Below are 17857 nucleotides of genomic sequence, written 5' to 3'. Positions count from 1 at the left end.
GGTCCTGATGCCAGAACTGAATAAAGACTAGAACAGGACAGAATTAGATGTTTTTATTATGCTGAAAAGCCATTAAATCACATTAAAGTCTGTAAAACAACAAGAGTATAAAATTAGAAATAGATGCTCAGCCTTATATCCTAGCACTCAGAAAATTTCCTAGACTTTTRACTAATGACTCCTAGACAAATGACTTTTCTAAGCTCCATCACCCTTATCAGATCCCTATGATCAAAACAAAGAGGATTTTTTGAAGTTATGAACACTTGCATTTTTATTAATCAGTAAGGTTAAAATAGTCTGTAAAGAAAAGCACAGAAATGATTCCAAATTTATTTTGGCAGGATGAACATCAGAATCTGACCACATCCAAACAAAAAACCAAACAATGCTACAGTACAAGAACAATCATCAGTAGACGCAGTGTGAAAGGAATGAAAACCTCTGTGATTTTGAAGTCACTTGACTGAGCCTTTTCAGTCACAGTGGTTGAAAAGATTCCAGCCGTATTGTTCTTCCTTTCCAAAAATCTTGGACTTCATTGCAGGCTCCTGTGTCACTCTCRACAGACAGCTCTAAAAACGTAGCTAACAAACTCACGATTGCCTGAGCTTCTATGGCTAAATATTCTCCTTCATTCAATTTGGGAAAGACATAACGTATGGAGCGATGTCTGAGGCCTGCTTTCTGGGAAGAGGAAATCGACCATACACAATGTCAACCGAGTTCACTCCTAAATGCAAACCACATTGGGCTGTCGAGCAGGATAATAAAAACCTGCTGACCTAGTTTCCTGCAGAACAAAATCCTCTGTCTTCCCTCCTCCCATTTCAAAGCTAAATCAGATCTCCTTCTTTGAAGAAAGAAATTAACCCTTTGGCCAGAAAGGAAAACTCTAATAATGATTGTTAGCACTTACACATCATTTCACACCATTGAAATAGTATGCAAATAACTATTCCATCCCCAAATCACTGCGAACAGGCAGGATTATTAAAGGGAGAAAGTGAGACACATAGCTAAGGTCAAAGAGCTTATCAGAGCTCAGCAGAGAACTTAACATTTCTCTTCCTTCAAAAGGATTTTGAAGTGTGAAGCCCCTTTGCTTTGTTAATGACTTTACTTGGTAACAGCTCTACATTCTATCTATGCAAATATAAAACCAGTTCATTCATGATGTGGCAAAAGAATAACTGCACAGCTCTGCTTTTTGAAATACTGTTCTATCAAAGCACTCAAGAAAGGACTATTGTTCTTCCTAAATTTTGCAATGTCCACCTGCAAGTCCACTTCTGGTAGATGAGAGCTGACGGTATTTGCTCCAACTATCTGGCGAAAGCATTCACTTTTAATGGATTAACTTCCTCAGTGATGCAATGCTTCATTTAAAGGAATGCCTGGAGAAACTTGAGAATGGACACAGACTGCAAAAATAACAGGGCATGTCACAACAAACTCAGCCAAAATGTACGGGAATTCTCTTGCTGTGGGATGCTTCAAAAGAAGGCTCTGGATCAAGCTGTTGCAAAGAATAAGGTAAACACCCCATGGCAGAATCAGTCAGAAGCGTTCAGGGAACCATAGATTCTAGACCTGCTGAGAACACCTTTGCTTGTTCACACTATGATACTGTCAACTGGATGAGCTTTAAATTGTCTCTTGAATAGTTTTTTACTAAGAGAAATAGTGGAGCTAACAACTGCTATGCTTAACTGTTATAGAGCTTTACAAATAATCTTTTACAATAAGGTGGCCAAAGTGCAACCTGCAAGTGAAATTGCTTCTGGAGCTCTGTATTGCAGCCAGAACTTCCATCATCAGTATAACTCACCCTGCAGTGAATATAGTTTCATCATACATTGCTGCCTTATGAACTGAGATAGCTTTGCCTACATCCAGACAGTGCATGATATCCCAGGACCTGAAACTTCTCCGTTACCACACATTCGACTGGGATCCCTCTCTCTTACACGGCACAGTACCGAAGTTCCTAACAAGCTACTAATGGAAACCCCTGTGTAAGGCAAAGTCTGTGAGCCTTTACAAACCAAGCAAATAGCCTAGTTCACTAGTATACCTTTGGAGAAAAGATTAAGACAGGAAAGTACAAAACTAACAGTCTAGCTAGCAGTAGCATTTCACCTGTGAAGAAGTACTGTAGCTCTCCATTTGTCAATCTGACAGAGAAGTTGTTAAGAGTACGGGCTTGTAGAGCAAAGAAAGTACTTAAAATACTGCAGCTAACACTCTGTCTTTCAGTAGTTTGAAAGCAAAGAACAAAGAACCTGGAGTAGACAGTGCTGCAAAGGCTGTCGTAAATATGTATATTCTGGGGATACTGCATTATCACAGCTAAACTCCATAAAGGCTTCTCCTTTAACTTTATATTGAGGAAGACAAAAGTCTGAGTTCTCACAGACTCGTTACTAAATTGGTCAGGGTCAGAAATATAATGATGGAAAAAGAGCATCTTCTTATTCATGAGATCTGGTCCCTGAGGGGTTATRTGTTGTATATGCTTATTTTATTGACACAAACAAATTTGAACTTCCATTGTCTTGCAGAGGAAAAGCAGGATGAATTCAATTCTGGCTCACACATCATGTGCAATTCTAGCCAAGACCCAGCCACACAACTTTTATTACTGGGAGGATGTCAGAGGCAAAAGACACAGCTGGATATTCAGATCCCAGACTGATTTTTGCTGTGCTGGCAGTTACACAAACCAGCTTTTGATTTGTATGTAAACAGAGTCAATTTGAACTGGAAGGTCATTAAGAAAATATATTTTACACAGCATCCATTGTACAGTTGCRTTTCCAACTTTCCCCATACTAACATTTCTTAAAACAAGACTTCTGTCTTCTCTTGTTGACTGTTACAATGCCAATTTCTGGTCCTATGGAAGTCAGTGGCCAAACTCCTACTGATTTTCATGGGACAAGAAGGTGGCTTTGAGAAAAGAAAAACAAATCCAAGTTTCTACTGCTCCAGTTCCACCAGCTATATGGGAGAACTGGGTGGATGTAGACTCTACAAAAAGGTTGTATAAAAAAAACAGTTTGTGAGTCTACATCAAGAAAAGCATCCTCACAGAAATTTCACTGAGACTTTACATTTCCGAGAACCAGATCTGCAGTCCAAACATTGCTGGTCCTACTGTTGCATGAGAAATAAAAAACCTTAAATTCGCATGAGAGTGACTAATCTCATTTTATTATCCAGGAGTGAAGTCCATAAGACAATTCTATTTTCTTTATCCTGACACTGTCTCTTTAAATAAAARAACTGGAAAGGTTCCCTCTGAATACCTTGCTATTATTTTTAGGAGAAAGGSAAATTCTCAGGAATGCAGCTCCTTGTCCCAAATCCCAAAGCCCCAGTATTGATGACACCTTTCTGCATCTCATCAACTCAACTCTTTGAGTCAGCTAGACAGGTGGATGCTTTCCACCCATCCTTCAGGCACTGTTTCCTCACTGCCCTTACTAACTGCTGGCATAGGAGATGACTTCTAACTTCAATAGGAATTTTGAGAAAGAACTGATTATATTGCTAGCATTCAGTGAGACACCATATCATTTCATATGAAGTGGCCAAAGCATCTTCAACAGCATGCCTTGTAATTAGAAACATTCTGTCCTTAATGAGCTAATAATGTCCTTGTTTCCAAGGCTCATATATTGATTATTCCCTAATTTTTCTAGAGATTGTCTCAACTCGCAAAGTTAGATGAAGAGCAGAGGAATTAGACTACAACTGTTTTTAATGCCATGAGGCCCCTCAGACACACTGAAACTTCTTGTCTCCCAGAGACCTGAGGCAACTCAGCGGAAGTCCCTGCAATTACTCCAGCTAAAGCATGAACACAGACACACACTAACTGCAGGGGCCATATACACAAAGAAGCCTGCCCTTTGAGAGAGAAAGGAATTGAGGTAACTCTGCCCTTCACAAGACTGAATCCCAAAGGGGAGTTTGACCAAGAGAGGTCACAAATACCCTTCCTCCCTTTTTCAGCACAGTAACTACCTGACATGCAGAAAATTCAGTCCAATGTAGATGCAACTGGATAATGTTTCCAAATGAGGTTATAGTCTCAGATTTCACAGCACTGTTTTAACTGAGATACTCAGCATTTTGCAATGTAGCTATAATTAAAGATTATGAGAATATGCAAAAAAACTACACAGTTCTTGCAAACAAGGAGTTAACACCCAAACCATTATTGTGAGAAGCATTCTTACAAGTTCACRATTGGAATAGGTATCTATTTTCCTGAGTAAGCTATGTGGAATGCAGAGATTCAAACGCTTAAGTTGAATCCATGCTAGAAATTTTTCTGTTTACTCCTCTTCTTTGACTAACTTACTGTAACTATCYGGAATAAGTGTTTGCTCCTTTGCGRAAAGAGTTGACCACCTTCGTTTCTCTGCTAAAATAGCCCAGTTTGTCTATAATTAATAGCAAGGTGCTTGCAGCTGCAGGTTATAATGAGTAACGAGCAGAGATGTTATAGGGCTTTTCAGTATGGACTGTCTAAGTAGCAAACCTTGTAGGTGCAAAGGGGAAATGCCTGTCATTCTGCAAGGGTTCCTCAGGGTATCTATTGGCCAAATTGTTCTACTGGCAAAATAAATACGTTGTTACAATTTGTCACAGTTAAAGAGGAATCTTTGGGTTTAGGCATGGAAAATCTAATCTAATGACCATTTAATCTCATGACCATATCTTTCTACATTTTATCATATCTTTACTAGTAGCACCATGAAGAAAGTACTCTTAAAATATTTTAAACTTCAAGCCTGAATTTTATATTGGAAACCATCAAAACCAATGATACTTCCTTTTGCATAGACACTCAAGTAGTCTAGCTACAAAATTTGTCCAGTCAGCATATTTGTGTTCCTAGGAGAAGGCAAAGCTAGGACACAAACCACTGGCAAACTCAGGATGGGTCACTAAACTTTTCTTTGCTCCAGAGAAGATGCCTGTCTAACACATGTGGGAGACCTTTAAAAGCCATTAATAAAGAACAGTAGAAGGTATCTCTGAAGGTACTAAATAGGTAACATTGAAAAATATTATTTTCAGTGCATTTCCCTGTCCTCAGCCCAACTTGTTTTCCCAGATTCCTAAAACACAGCTTTTATGCACAGCCTTATTTCTTTTTGTAACATCAACTTACTAGTGCTGATTACACTGATGGTTTCTGGGATGAATCAAATTTGCATCAGCTATGGGGCATGGCTGCAATCGCTTGTTTCTCATTTCATATGTTGCAACCAGTACTTAATAGCTTTTAGTTTGCTAAAATAATCTTGAGCATTAAAAATATAGATCTCAATGATTTGTATTTGGCTTACATTTCCTTAAAGACATTTTGTCGTTTATCAGTTCTGCTTCACTTGCCCTCAAAGATCTTGGCTTTTCTGGCCATTCACTTGTTCGTGATCAAATCCTGCTGTGACTTCACTGACAAACAATTTAACAGGTCTCGACATCCGAAGGAGAATCCTTGAATGTTTTGAAAAAGACCATTGCTTATTGCTCTACAGAGGTAATCTGTGGGATGAGTCCCTTTAGCACTGAAAGGATGGTTTTCCTCTTCACCACAGCCCCTTCCTTCTTTGTGGAGTGTAAGGAAGTTAATTATGCTAKAAGGTTGAGAAAGGGGGCTTTCTGGGTTTTACAGAAGCCCCAGGAAAGCAAAAGGGTAGATTTCCTTTTTGAGCAAAGTATCTAATTAAGGACAAAATAGCTAAACCTAACTTACTGCAAAACAAGCCTCTACACCAGAAAGTAGCTTTCCTGGAAGGCACACAGGAATCCTCTGAAGAACTTCTTCTTAAATTATTGCATAGAGTGGCTTCTGGAAAAGCAGAAGTCAGTCTCCAATATAAGCCTTTATGAAAAGTGTTCTGATGTCCTGAAACATCAGTAAGAGCTGTCATGTGGTAGGTGTTTTGGAAAAAAAAAAAAGAGTTGTTTATTTAGAAACATAAATAACAATATGAGGTCTAATATTATATCATCATATCATTGTATTTGGCTACAGTGGCTACATACAGATCAAGATAGCCACCTGAGGAACAAAGGCTGTCTTATAATGGTAAAATGTGTTTGTACTCAGGATGATTAGGGATAAGTTTCTCTCATTCAAAAGAGGTAAGTTGACTTCCCTGTAATATACACTTAATGTGTGATCAACTTTCACCTAAGACCTTCTAGGCCCAGAAATGTCATTCTTGATTAAAGAAAATACTGCAAAAAAATAGAAAACTTTACAGCACTGCTGGGATAAGTAAAATCTAGAGGAATTCCATCATTCACTACTGAAATATGCAGCTCTGCTGGAATAAAGCATGGCAGCAATTTTAATCAGCAGAGTTCAGCTCTTTAGAATCAGCAGGAAAATAAAATATCAAACCCTAATACCATGAGGAATGTATAAAGACAGAATGTAACTAATTASTACAACTTAAATTTGACTCAGACACTGGAAAATGAAACCTACTCATACAGAATTCCATTTTAAAAAGTTCACCCTATGCTGAAAAGCTTAAATAAAATAATTAAAAGCCTAACTAAAATTATTCAAATAACCTCAGTGCTCTATTTTGAAGCCACATCAGACAAAAGCAAAAATACATTAATTTAATGGTGAAAAACCAGACCACTATAGCAAAAGCTGACCTGGACTGCCAAAGGGCTGATTTCACTTCAGCTTTAGCTCCCCTGACATTACACGGCCAAATGTAGAGCACCTCCAGCTTCCACACTGCTAATGCTACTTTCCATTGATTTCTCTGACCAAGCTAAGATTCAAACCTGGAGAGCAGAAAAGTCAACTGGGTCTTCCTTGATCAGACCATAGAGTTAGAAAGAAGAAACAAAGGGGAGTAATATCACCTTTCCCATTAGAAAAATACAAGTAGAAAAAATACATCAAAAAAATGCAGTCAATAAGATGACACAGTTTTGCAAACAAGTGAGGCAGAAACTGGTATGAAATCACTGATACTCTTGCCATGAGACTTTACTGGGGCCAGGATTTTATCTCTGCACTTCTGCTACCCTCAGTTCTCAGGCAGACTTTCTTAATTGCGGTATGTATTTTTATTATAGAGCTTGCATCTTCAATGTTCACACACTCAGCATCCTGCATTCAAATCAATAAAGCCATGTACAGACCACCTAAGTAAATTTAAACCAAACTGGATCAACTGGATATATTCCTTAACTGTCTGTATRTATGTTTTCAATTTCTAATCAAAAGTTTCATGTTTCCAGTTACATATTTCATTCTTTAAAGGATCTGCATGTTTTTATATCTTTCTGACCATCACATCAGACACACAGAGTATTTATTTAAAGATATATTTTTCCCATGACCTTACAGACTCACTTCCTTCCACCAGGCCCCATGTCAGAGAAGTTCGTTAAAAGTCAAACATGAGGAAGTGCAATAAAATGTATTTACCTTGTAGGGGAAAAAACCAAGCCCAACTACAAAGAACTATTGTATGAAAACAGTGAATTTGAGCCTCTCAGCAGCCTCATAAAAAAACTGGAGATAGCCTATGATTCTGCCTGGGCAGATGTCTTCTCTCCCGGACATTGTCTAATCAGAGCCCTTTTGGACTTAAGTGAAATAATAATAATAAAAAGCGTATGGAGTGGAATTTCCATGGAAACTTGGAAACAGATGTAACACTATTTGCAGTAAGCCTTTGTACTGTAAGTGGAAAGTTTTCTAGTTTACATAAATCTCAGCTATTATTTTTTTTGCAGTACGAACTTAGGCCAAACATTGTCACATTAAAGATGTGAACAGTCAGTTTTACTTTCTGTCCAGTACAGTCATGAACAAAGTTTCAGAAGCTGCAGGAAAATGTGGTCTGATYTCTTCATGAACTTAAAACAGATATTAGAAAAAAAGGATAATTTAGGTTTCCTTTTTGCTAATTGTAGCCAGAAAGTGAAAACAGCTTAGAAAATGTCTCGTGTTTACATGCAACATTGCAGACTGCTAGACAGCCAGAGCACTGGCAGATGTGCCCAACATTAATGGGAGCTTAACTAATTATTAATATTAGAACAATTAGATGCTAATATTTTCCATATATCATGAGAATATGTTCCTTGCTCAAGAACATGAATTCACAGATTAATTAGTTGCAGACATGTATCAAAACCATTATATTTCATGAACTTTAACAGCTCATGAAAAGCTAATGCTATAAATTATTCCTGACTGGCTAGGGTTGTAGCTTTCTATATTGCTAGTTTGAGTGTTGTTGCCACTGAACTGCATATCTACCGTACAGATGATATTTGTGCTGCCTGCCTTTATGATCTTCAGGAAACCATCAGCTTTACTGAAATAATAGGTACTCTATAATAGTCCAATGGATAATATATGAAATATATTAAAGCTTTCAAATAGCCAATTCTTACTTTCTTCTTTTATTGTATTAAGGGCAGACACAAAAATCAATGATCATGAATTTACTGTCCATTGTTGCAGCCCATAAGACTTAAAAGCATGCCATAAGCATGGTATTTACATTATGATACACCTTATTAATGAAGTAACTTTTACATGAGTTTCAGTTCCCGCCCTCTTGCCACTCCTCCCTCAACCAGCAATAGGAATAAATGTGATAGTACAAAAATTAACTTCAAATGATTCAAGTGCTAGTTCTGARCTGGGCTGCTCCAAGCGTGAAGCACAGTGAGGGAGTGATAATAAAAGTGGGCTGTAAACCTTTTCTCCCTTGAAGGCAGCTGTTCAGCTGGTGCGTTGCTGGAGCTACGATAATTAGATGCAGCTCAGTAGATACCTCTGCKAGTCTGGTGCCTGACCTCTACTCCTCACCACAAGTACGAAGAGCCCAGTGCTCTAATTAATACAGTCCTGAGTGGCCTATCTGTATGCCATTTTGCTGGCCAACAGGAACTGGGTGCCCTGTGGTCACCCTTTCCAGTCCTGAACATGCCCTCTACAGCAAAGAATTTTTCTGCAAGAGATTCACGTGCATCTTCAGTCCTTAAGGCTGAATTTGGTTACAGTTTGGAACTGTATTTGTGTAGAAAATACGAGTTGTTTTTAGCTGAGGGAACAAACACAGTAACTGCATTAAATGTCTGCTGAAGAATCAGTGTAAATCGGTGGTCTGAGACTGAACCAATCTTGCTGTAGCAATCCTGGCTATACTTTATGCATTGTTTAAGGTTAGAAGCTGATTAATGAGACTTTAGTCTTCAACACAGATTTTATTATAGACTGACTGAAGTTTTCTTTCTGCTAGTTCAGATATAAGTCAAAATGCCATGCTTGACCAAGGGAGACTGCAGAGCAAGCAATCACCCTGCCTTTCAGACATTTTTCCCCTTTTACATCTTGAAAAYTCTACTCACTCAATTGTAGATTATGCAAAGAAAGAGGAAGCAGCATGACTCAGCTCCACACTACAATGACTGGAGCAGATCCAGACCTAGCAATCCTTTGGGCTTTCCTAACCAAAATACAAATCTGCAGCTTGGATAATGTAAAGCATCCAGTGTTTGCATAAGAAATATTAGATGGTAGTGTGCCAGTTATAGTCTTTATGCAATGTGCTAGTCCTTTACATCAATTGAAAATTATCTTCTGAAGAGTTAGGAAAACAAAAGCCAAGGGGCTCTGATCTCAAACAGTACTCACAGAAGACAAAATGATGAAGAGGCATAGCCTTCTGTATTCCCTAGACAAATTTAATGGAAATCTAGTGGTAGAAAACATTAATTTAGCAAGTCTCACATGATGCCACACTGGCAAATATTTCTATACAACCTGTAAATTACAGAATTGGGAATGGAGGCATAGCAAACCTACCAGCCTTAAGGAATCCAAGAACTTTGATTAAGATTCAGGAACCTTGAGTTCCAGTGCTTTGTACAAACTACTGGAAAACACAGCTATTTTAGAAATTCAGAGTCATCCAAAAATTATCCCTTTTTAGCTAATACTCGACAGCTAATACTTCACAAAGAACATCCACATGACAAGTCAGTGCAAAGTAAATAATGCGTTGTAAACACACACCTAAMTTTTCTGTATAAACAAGCTCTGAGTAAAAGTCAGCAAGAACTTCACTTTGACTCCTTGAATGCACAATGAGGTGAATCTATTTGAGGGTTATCTCACAGCAATCTAAGACCTCAGAGACAAAGACCTTAAAATCTAAACCTGTTTCCTAGAATAATACTGTATATTCTAGTCCATGACCAAAAGTTTTGGACAATGGGAGGCATCTGTCTTTTCAGGCACTATATCCACTGGGAGAAATCAGGTATCAGCTATTACTTACATCGATGTGTGTAATACTAGTAATAAAAGTAAAAAGTCATCATCCAAACTCTTTCTCTGAAATGGCCCTCACTTTCCTACTAAAAAAAGCTGAAGTATTACTTGCMAAGAGCAGTCCTCTGGACTGTGTATGCTGGGGGATTACTGAGTGGTATCAGGAAACTTGCATCACATACTAACCAACCTTACATTGCGTTAGAGAATGAAAGGTCAGGAGGCTTCTGCATTTTGTGCTCTCTGTAAATTTCAAATGATGATTGGTTCAATAAGCAGATTTTACACTGTGCAAATCAAAGCGTTTTTTGTTTTATCTGCCCTCAACCATTTTGGGCACTGTCATATGATTGTACTATAAAACATGAGGTTATCCAAAATCAGTTCATGAGAAGTGAAAGGAAACATCTCTTTTAATTCTAAAGGAAAAAACAACTCCTATGCAGTTTTCCTAAGCGAGCTAAAAACTTGGAGAGAGACCTAAAACTAAAAAAAGCAAAGAACTCAAGAAGATTCATATTCTGGACTGTGGTTTCTGTTGCCTTAGYTCAAGGTAAAATGTTTTCATGGGAAAAGGGCCTGTCTGGAGCCAGATTTTTTCAACTTTGACTTTTCTAGTTGGTGTGGCTTTAAATCAATCTGTTGCTATTAAAGGTAYAATATTTTAAACAAAAACATTCTTTACAAATTTGGATGGTGAAATGGAAACAACCTTTTGTTCTGTTTCCTAGCAGTCGGTATCTAGTTCAGTTACTATTAGCCTCAGCTTTGATGGACAGGGATCAGGAAACAGAAGAGGCCTTTATAACGTTAGTTTCTGCATTTCATTGATTTAAAGTGTTAAATCACCTCCTCAGAACAGAGCTGCTAAATTAATCACAAAACACAGAAGTGTCAGGTTTATCACCCACCTTCATATCTACACACAACTAKAGAAAACAACATCACACCTCAAAAAAAACCCAGAAATTTTGTATGACTTAAGTTGAAAGAATATTAGTGTCATCTCATTATGCACTKTTTTTAATACTACAGTTCATTTTTACCTATAGCCAAAAACTAACCCAGATTATAAATGTAATGGAATCCCCCTCTAGCCCTGTAAAGACTAGCATGCATACATCATGATGAATACAGGTCCATGACCTTAAGCATTTAAATGGAATATATTTTTAAGTGAGCCAAATTAACGTTATGTTTCATATGACAAAAGACTTCTACTATTGCCTATATCTGATTCTAAACTATTCATACAATTTAAATTACAGCTAATATTTATAGTATATATTACCAACTGGAGTTTTAAAATAAGTCACTGAGCCAAGATTGTTAGAGTCAAGGGAAATACTACACCATGTTTTGCCAGCAGTAGCCTCCTTTACAAGGAGAGAGAGGATATTTTCTTTGTTTCAGATTATTCCATTAAATCCAGTCAATGACTAGCTCACAGCTGAAAAACTTGATGGAAATTAACAACACACATAAATACACAAACAAACAAATCACAAGCAATCCTCCTTTTAAATCTCCCCAAAATACATTCTCAGCAATTTATATTGTCAGGATGGCTTCTTTTACTGAGCGAACAGGATCTCCCTTCTAGCGTGCTCTGTTGGAGTGCTGGCTATCATAAATATGCAGTGTACAGTATTTTTTTATAGACAGCACTATAGCTGACATGTTTATATTGTTAGCTTATTGTGGAGCACAGACTTAAGCTAGCTGTGACTACCTGATAGTCAGGTGAAGGAAAAAGTGTATTTTAATGATATAGTCAGTCCTCTGGAATAGTTTTATTTTCAGCATAAACCTGCCACAGGCAGTTCAGAGAAGACTTATCTGTAACTGCTTTAGATAACACAGCATCAAGAGCAACAAAATCTGATCATGCCRCCCAGATACACTGTGCCAGACCCCAAGAAGTATGGCTATCATTATTCTRTGTGATGTTATCAGCCGAGTTTAACTTAAGGACCTGATCACAAAAGACCTGAATTGTCTTTTGAATTAATTTGATTTCCTTATGCTAAGAGTTAACAAAAAAATACTTCGTGTGTTTTTTTGATATTCCTCAAGACTTTTCAGAATAACACTGTAAACTTTCTCTGAAGATGCAAGTGAAGTTTTCCTCCCATTTAAAAACTGCAATGGGGTTATGCTATAAATGAAAACTGGTTACCTGTGATCAACAACTGTTATATTRGAAGCAGGAATTCCCAGAAGTAAACAACTCTGTTCCAGTTCTTTCTTACGAATCTCTCCTTGATTGTAGTAATTTCCTGGAAATAACAAAAACAGTAACATTCTCTAGCTTAGTTTAGTTCAGCATGTAAAGAACTTCTCTTTTCTTTTTCAAAGCACCAAGCACATAATAAATGAAATGGCTTCATTTCAGGGACAGGTACATTGCAGGGAACAAAATTCATAGCTTTTATCTAAGCAACACTCAGCCTGACTCAGAGTAAAGGGTTGAGGCAAAGTTCTGCCTCACTAAATTCTGCCTCACAAAGTCCTGACTACAGTACCCATGTTTGTGTGCTGGACTCGGCTTGCAACAGTTCATGAGCTTATCAGGCAAGGACATCAGAAATTGCCATGTCTAATCAGAACAGAGGTTCAAGCAGTCTGGTATCCTCCTTCTGAGAGTGGCCAATGTTAAATCCTTCTGCCAAAGATACAGGAAATCTTCCAGTCAAAAACTCTGAAATAACCTGCTTGTGGGGAAACTGCTTCCAACCACCTCTTTGATTAGTGGACATCTTATTCTTTAAAACATCAATATTTCTTCTAAGCTTTTTATTTGGCCTTTTTGTTTTATTTTGGTATACGCCTAATCCCCTTCTGAWTATTGTTATATTTTTAGTAAGACTTGGTATCCTTTTTGATGAATTCCATAAGCTAGTTATTCTTTGGGGGAGGGAGAGCGAGAGCAGTCTTCTAACACACATATACATAGACTAATTGTTTACACATTATCTAAATGGAAGTCACCAATGCAGTACAGTGGTAAAACAAATGAACAAGATTTTATCATAAATACAGGAGAAACTGCCTTTCCAGGGAGGTGACAAAAAGGTGTTACCACTGGCAAATTTCCAGGYAGACTCTGTGAAATAGGCCAGTGTGATCTTAGTCCACTTTCAGAAGACAGATATTCACAACAAATTGATAATAATTCATCTCCTTAGGAAGGACAAAGTGTCACTCCTCCTTCACTACRAGACATGGTGCCATGAACTCTTTCATGTTCTGTAACTGTGTGGTTCCACAGAGCCAAGCCAAAAGGTAAGTCCAAAGTTCTAGGAACAGAACAGTTTAGATAATACATAGAAAATGTGTCTCACTAACAGGTATTCTTTAACTAAAGTTTCTAGTATATTCTGGGCCACTTCTAATGAGCAACAATTGTCATATAAGACCAGGACACTGCAATAGAGTACAGGAAGAAAAAAGTCAAGGAAATGAGGAATTCCATCATAATGATCTCTGTTCTGAGATAAAGATTTCTAAGAAGCCTGCATCATTCACAGAGGAAATTCAGACAGGAGCTAATGTAGTAACACTGAAAAGAACTTACAGAACAAACCAAAAAAAAAGACAGGACACTAATTTTGATATGACATTTAGAAAAAATTACAACAGAATAGAATGCTGGGACCAACAACCAGCAGAGAAACAGAATTTGTTATACTAAAGCATTAGCTCTTTCTTCATTTAATTATTTTCTTCTCATCTTGCCCTCACATTCCCTTCTTTTTCTTGGCATCAGCCATGTAAAGTCCATGCTGGAGCTGCACAAGCCCATTCAAAATTGTTGCCCCATGCAGGGCAGTACTTGCAACCAATTTTAACTTTGAAGCAATAAAATGAAAAAAACACAGCTGACTATTCATGTATGATTCAGCTGTCTTAAATTACACTAAAAGTTTTTATTGTTGTGGGTATGAGTCATGTGAATCTAGCATTTCTCTACAGCAGTTTTGCAATTTGTGCCATCACTAGCAAGCTTTGTATGATTTTTGAAGAGGGAAACAGTAACTAGAAAAAATCTTTCTTGTTGCAGATTGCGAGTGAATGGTTTTAGGTGACTATGACAATGATTATCTGTGGGCTTACTAAGGAACTCATCAGCTTGGCAGTCTGCAGCATGGATGACAAGTTCGAAAGTCAACAAAATTAATTCAAGTGTGCAAGCTCCCTGGATGGTACATGAGTTCTGCAGGGTTTATTTATTTATTTTTTTTTTTTGCATGGGCATTAATGATACTAGTGTTTTAAGACAACACATCTTCTGCTGCAATGCAGCATAGTGGCTAAATGAAAGTGATGTTTTATCTAAATGATCTTACTGTTCTCAAAATACATAATTTCTGCTGAAGTCAAGCGGACAGATACATGTTCCACAGCTTGAGAAAWGTGTCAGGACATCAGGAATATATAAATACTAACAAGAAAAAATGGGCATCTACTGAGAGCAAAAACAGCTGAATAGCTGATGCGGCTGGACCTCATCCATGGAGTACTCACAATACAGTCAACTATGAAAGAGAGCAAATCACATTTATACGGAGTTATTAGTTCAATTGATTATTCAATATGGAAGACACTGCTTTTTTTTCCACAATGCTGTAATTCTGATTAATTTCTAGAGCATTTTGACTGATATCTGAACACTGCAAGTACGATGGTTTCTAAGTAATGATTTTGTTTCAGTATTACAATTTACAGAGTCTTTGATCAACTCACTTGTCATCATTAATCATACAAACAATGAGAGGATGAATCACTCAAAAGACTAATAAGAGGCACAGAAAAATCTATTAGCTTAGTGAATGGGTTCTCCTATAAGGGCTGCTAGTTCCCTTAAGAAGACATGCAAGAGAGTAAATAGAAGGCAGTTTCAAACACTCTACTTAATGTGCCATGTCACTGTATCAGGACTACAGTAGAAGGAAAGGGGAAGGGGAAGGGGAAAGGRGAAGGGGAAGGAAGTAAACAGAAACACAGCACTTCTTTGGAAAGTTCTCAAATAGCCTGTGTGTGTTCATTCCCAAAGCTGAAATAGCAGAGTTGCACTTCATTAATCTCTTCATAGCTGTGAAAAAGCCAAATAGGATCGAAAGACCTTTGTCCTTCAGGAAAGACAACTGAAAGCTCTGCAGTAAATCTTGAAAGAGAGGTAGACAGTGATCAGTAAAGCCATTATACCATTAGACTTCTACAATAGCTTAACTCCWGTCTTCTCACCTAGATGGTCTGCTGTGATAGAAAGCTTTGAGAATAAAGAACAGAAAAGTTGGCAAGTGAACTAGCTGGGCCTTTCAAAAATGCAGAAGGCCCTCTCGCCAAATACAAGTAGCTGTCAATACAAGATGTTAATGTTTGTAGTCTGAGATACTCCTCTAAACAAACGTAAAAAAATATCTTCACTGAGAGCCTTTATCGTACGTTCATGAATTCTGGCATAACACTATAGTCCGAAATGTCAACTAAGATGTGGCTGTTTCTTAGGCACAAAAAAAGATGAGTAACATGATGATAATAAAATGTAAATAGTAGGGTTGCATCAGGCGCAGTAGTACAACCTTGAATTTAGGAGAACAACTAATTAAGTATCAGTTCTGCAGAACAAAATCTGGAGCTTTAGTAGATCGTGAGAGGAACATGAGACAACAGTGTCACATACTGTGAGAAATCATTGTACCAGGGAACAGTAGTACAGGCTGTAAGAACCCTTCCATTCTCTTCAGCCCTATAAAGGCTTCAGCAGGAGTATTGCTTCCACTTTTTTGTCACTGCACTTCAGAAAAGACGTGAACCAATTGGGAGAGAGTACAGATGAGAGCAGTGGGAATGATCAGAGGTTTAGAGAACATAATCTGTGATGAAAGACTGCAAGAAATAGAGTTGTTTAGTCTGGAGGAGATAGGAGAAATGGATAACAATCTTAAAAATATGTAACAGGCTGCTACAAAGGGATACTCTGATTTTCATGCTCATGGCAAACACGACATAAAGAAACAAGCCTAAAAAAAGTTATTAAAAACCCAAACCCTAATGCATCACTGAAATAGACCATGCAAGCTGAGGAGCCTCCCCTGAAAAATAGAGTAGGCAAATGTCTTCTGCAAAGACATAACTGATGCAGCCTTCAGGCTGGCTAATGGACAGCATGACCAAGTGTTCCTCAGGGCCTATTTTTCTATGAGTAGATTGTTATGCAACTGATATTTTTAGATGTGTTACAATGTATCACTATGGCATTAAGATGGGATCATYGAAAGCAAGTCCTCTACAAAAACACAGAATAACACGGGGATGCAGAAAGACTCTGRTAAACAGTGCTTTTATACAACTTCCTGACATTTCAGCACAGCTTGAAGGTACCTCAGTGCCGCAATATGAGACTGTGAAACCACTGTGCAAGCCTGAGATACGCAGGGAGATTTGGCCACTGATCGGCTCCTGGAATGGTGCAGAAAGCAATATTCTGACAGAACGTGCCTAGGTGAGGCAGTTCTAAAGGGCGTGCAGGACTTCACGGCGATGTCACCATGCAATGACCCCCAATCGCGCTGTCAAAACAAGTGTTTTGCGCAGGAGCTCTCTGCGTGCAGAATTACTTCACGGTGGGGCCACTGTGCGGGCAGCAGAGGCCCGCAGTGCTGTGAGGCCCCGCGCACCTGACAGCACACGAGCCCTCAGCGGCACCACGCAGCAGGGCGGCGGCACGCACCGCGCCTCGCTGATGGCCTGGGATCCCTGCACGTCCTCACGGCCCAGCCTGCCCCGCCATAGCGCTGACGTCACGGCGCGAGGCCGCACGCGGGGAGACATCATGGCGTCCGCGCCGTGACGTCACGGGCGGGCAGCCCGGCCTGCGGGACGGCCGCGGGGGCCCCGCGGGGGCCGCTGCCCCGCCGCCCGCCGCCCCCCCTCACCTGCGGAGCAGCACAGCACCGCGGCGCGGGCCCCGGCCCTGGCCAAGCTCAGCACCGTGGGCGCGAAGAACATCGCTTCGTCATCGGGGTGCGCCGTCACTAGCAAGACGCGGACGTCATCATCCCGCGCCGCCGCCCATCGCGCAGCGAAAGCGCGAGCCCCTCCGGCCGCGTAACGGCGCCGCAGGCGGCGCGCGCCGCCGAGCAGCGCCAGCAGCAGCAGCGCCAGCGCCGCCAGCCCCCAGCCCAGCGGCCCCGCTGCCATGGCGACCGGCGCCTCCGCGCGCCGCTCCGGCAGGAAACGGGAGGGGCTGCAGGAAGGTTCCGGGGCGCTGCAGGCCCCCCTCCCCCCACGGCCTCCCGCCCCGCCCCGCCGCGGGGAGGAGCCGCTCGCCCGCAGCCGCCGCCGCGGGAAGGTGCCCCGGCTCCCGCCAGCGGCTGCCCGGGAGGAGGTGCGCGCTGGGGGGGGCCTCGCGCTGCTCCCCCGCCCTGGATCAGGGCCCCGCGGGCGGGTTTTGCACTGGGGCTGCAGGGGGAGGCCGATGCAGACTGTCGTCATTGCTCAGGC

General features: G+C 39.9%; 1 protein-coding gene across 1 annotated transcript in view; it reads right to left on the bottom strand.

Annotated features, from left to right (window-relative positions):
* Positions 1 to 17560, bottom strand: part of PIGL (phosphatidylinositol glycan anchor biosynthesis class L) — a 64786-nt gene extending 47226 nt beyond the window's left edge. The window contains exons 1-2 of the mRNA XM_085301283.1: positions 17290 to 17560; positions 12528 to 12627 (exon numbers count right to left, since the gene is read on the bottom strand). Coding sequence (XP_085157409.1) covers positions 12528 to 12627; positions 17290 to 17554 — 365 coding nt within the window. The 5' untranslated portion in view covers positions 17555 to 17560. The remainder of the gene's footprint in view (positions 1 to 12527; positions 12628 to 17289) is intronic.
* Positions 17561 to 17857: the final 297 nt, after the last annotated feature.

This window comes from Rhea americana, unplaced genomic scaffold (assembly GCF_003343005.1).
Source record: "Rhea americana isolate MKP2758 unplaced genomic scaffold, rheAme1 scaffold_175, whole genome shotgun sequence".
Lineage (NCBI taxonomy): Eukaryota > Metazoa > Chordata > Aves > Rheiformes > Rheidae > Rhea > Rhea americana.
The sequence above is the reverse complement of the archived record's forward strand: the minus strand, read 5'-3'. Positions and strand labels throughout refer to the sequence as shown.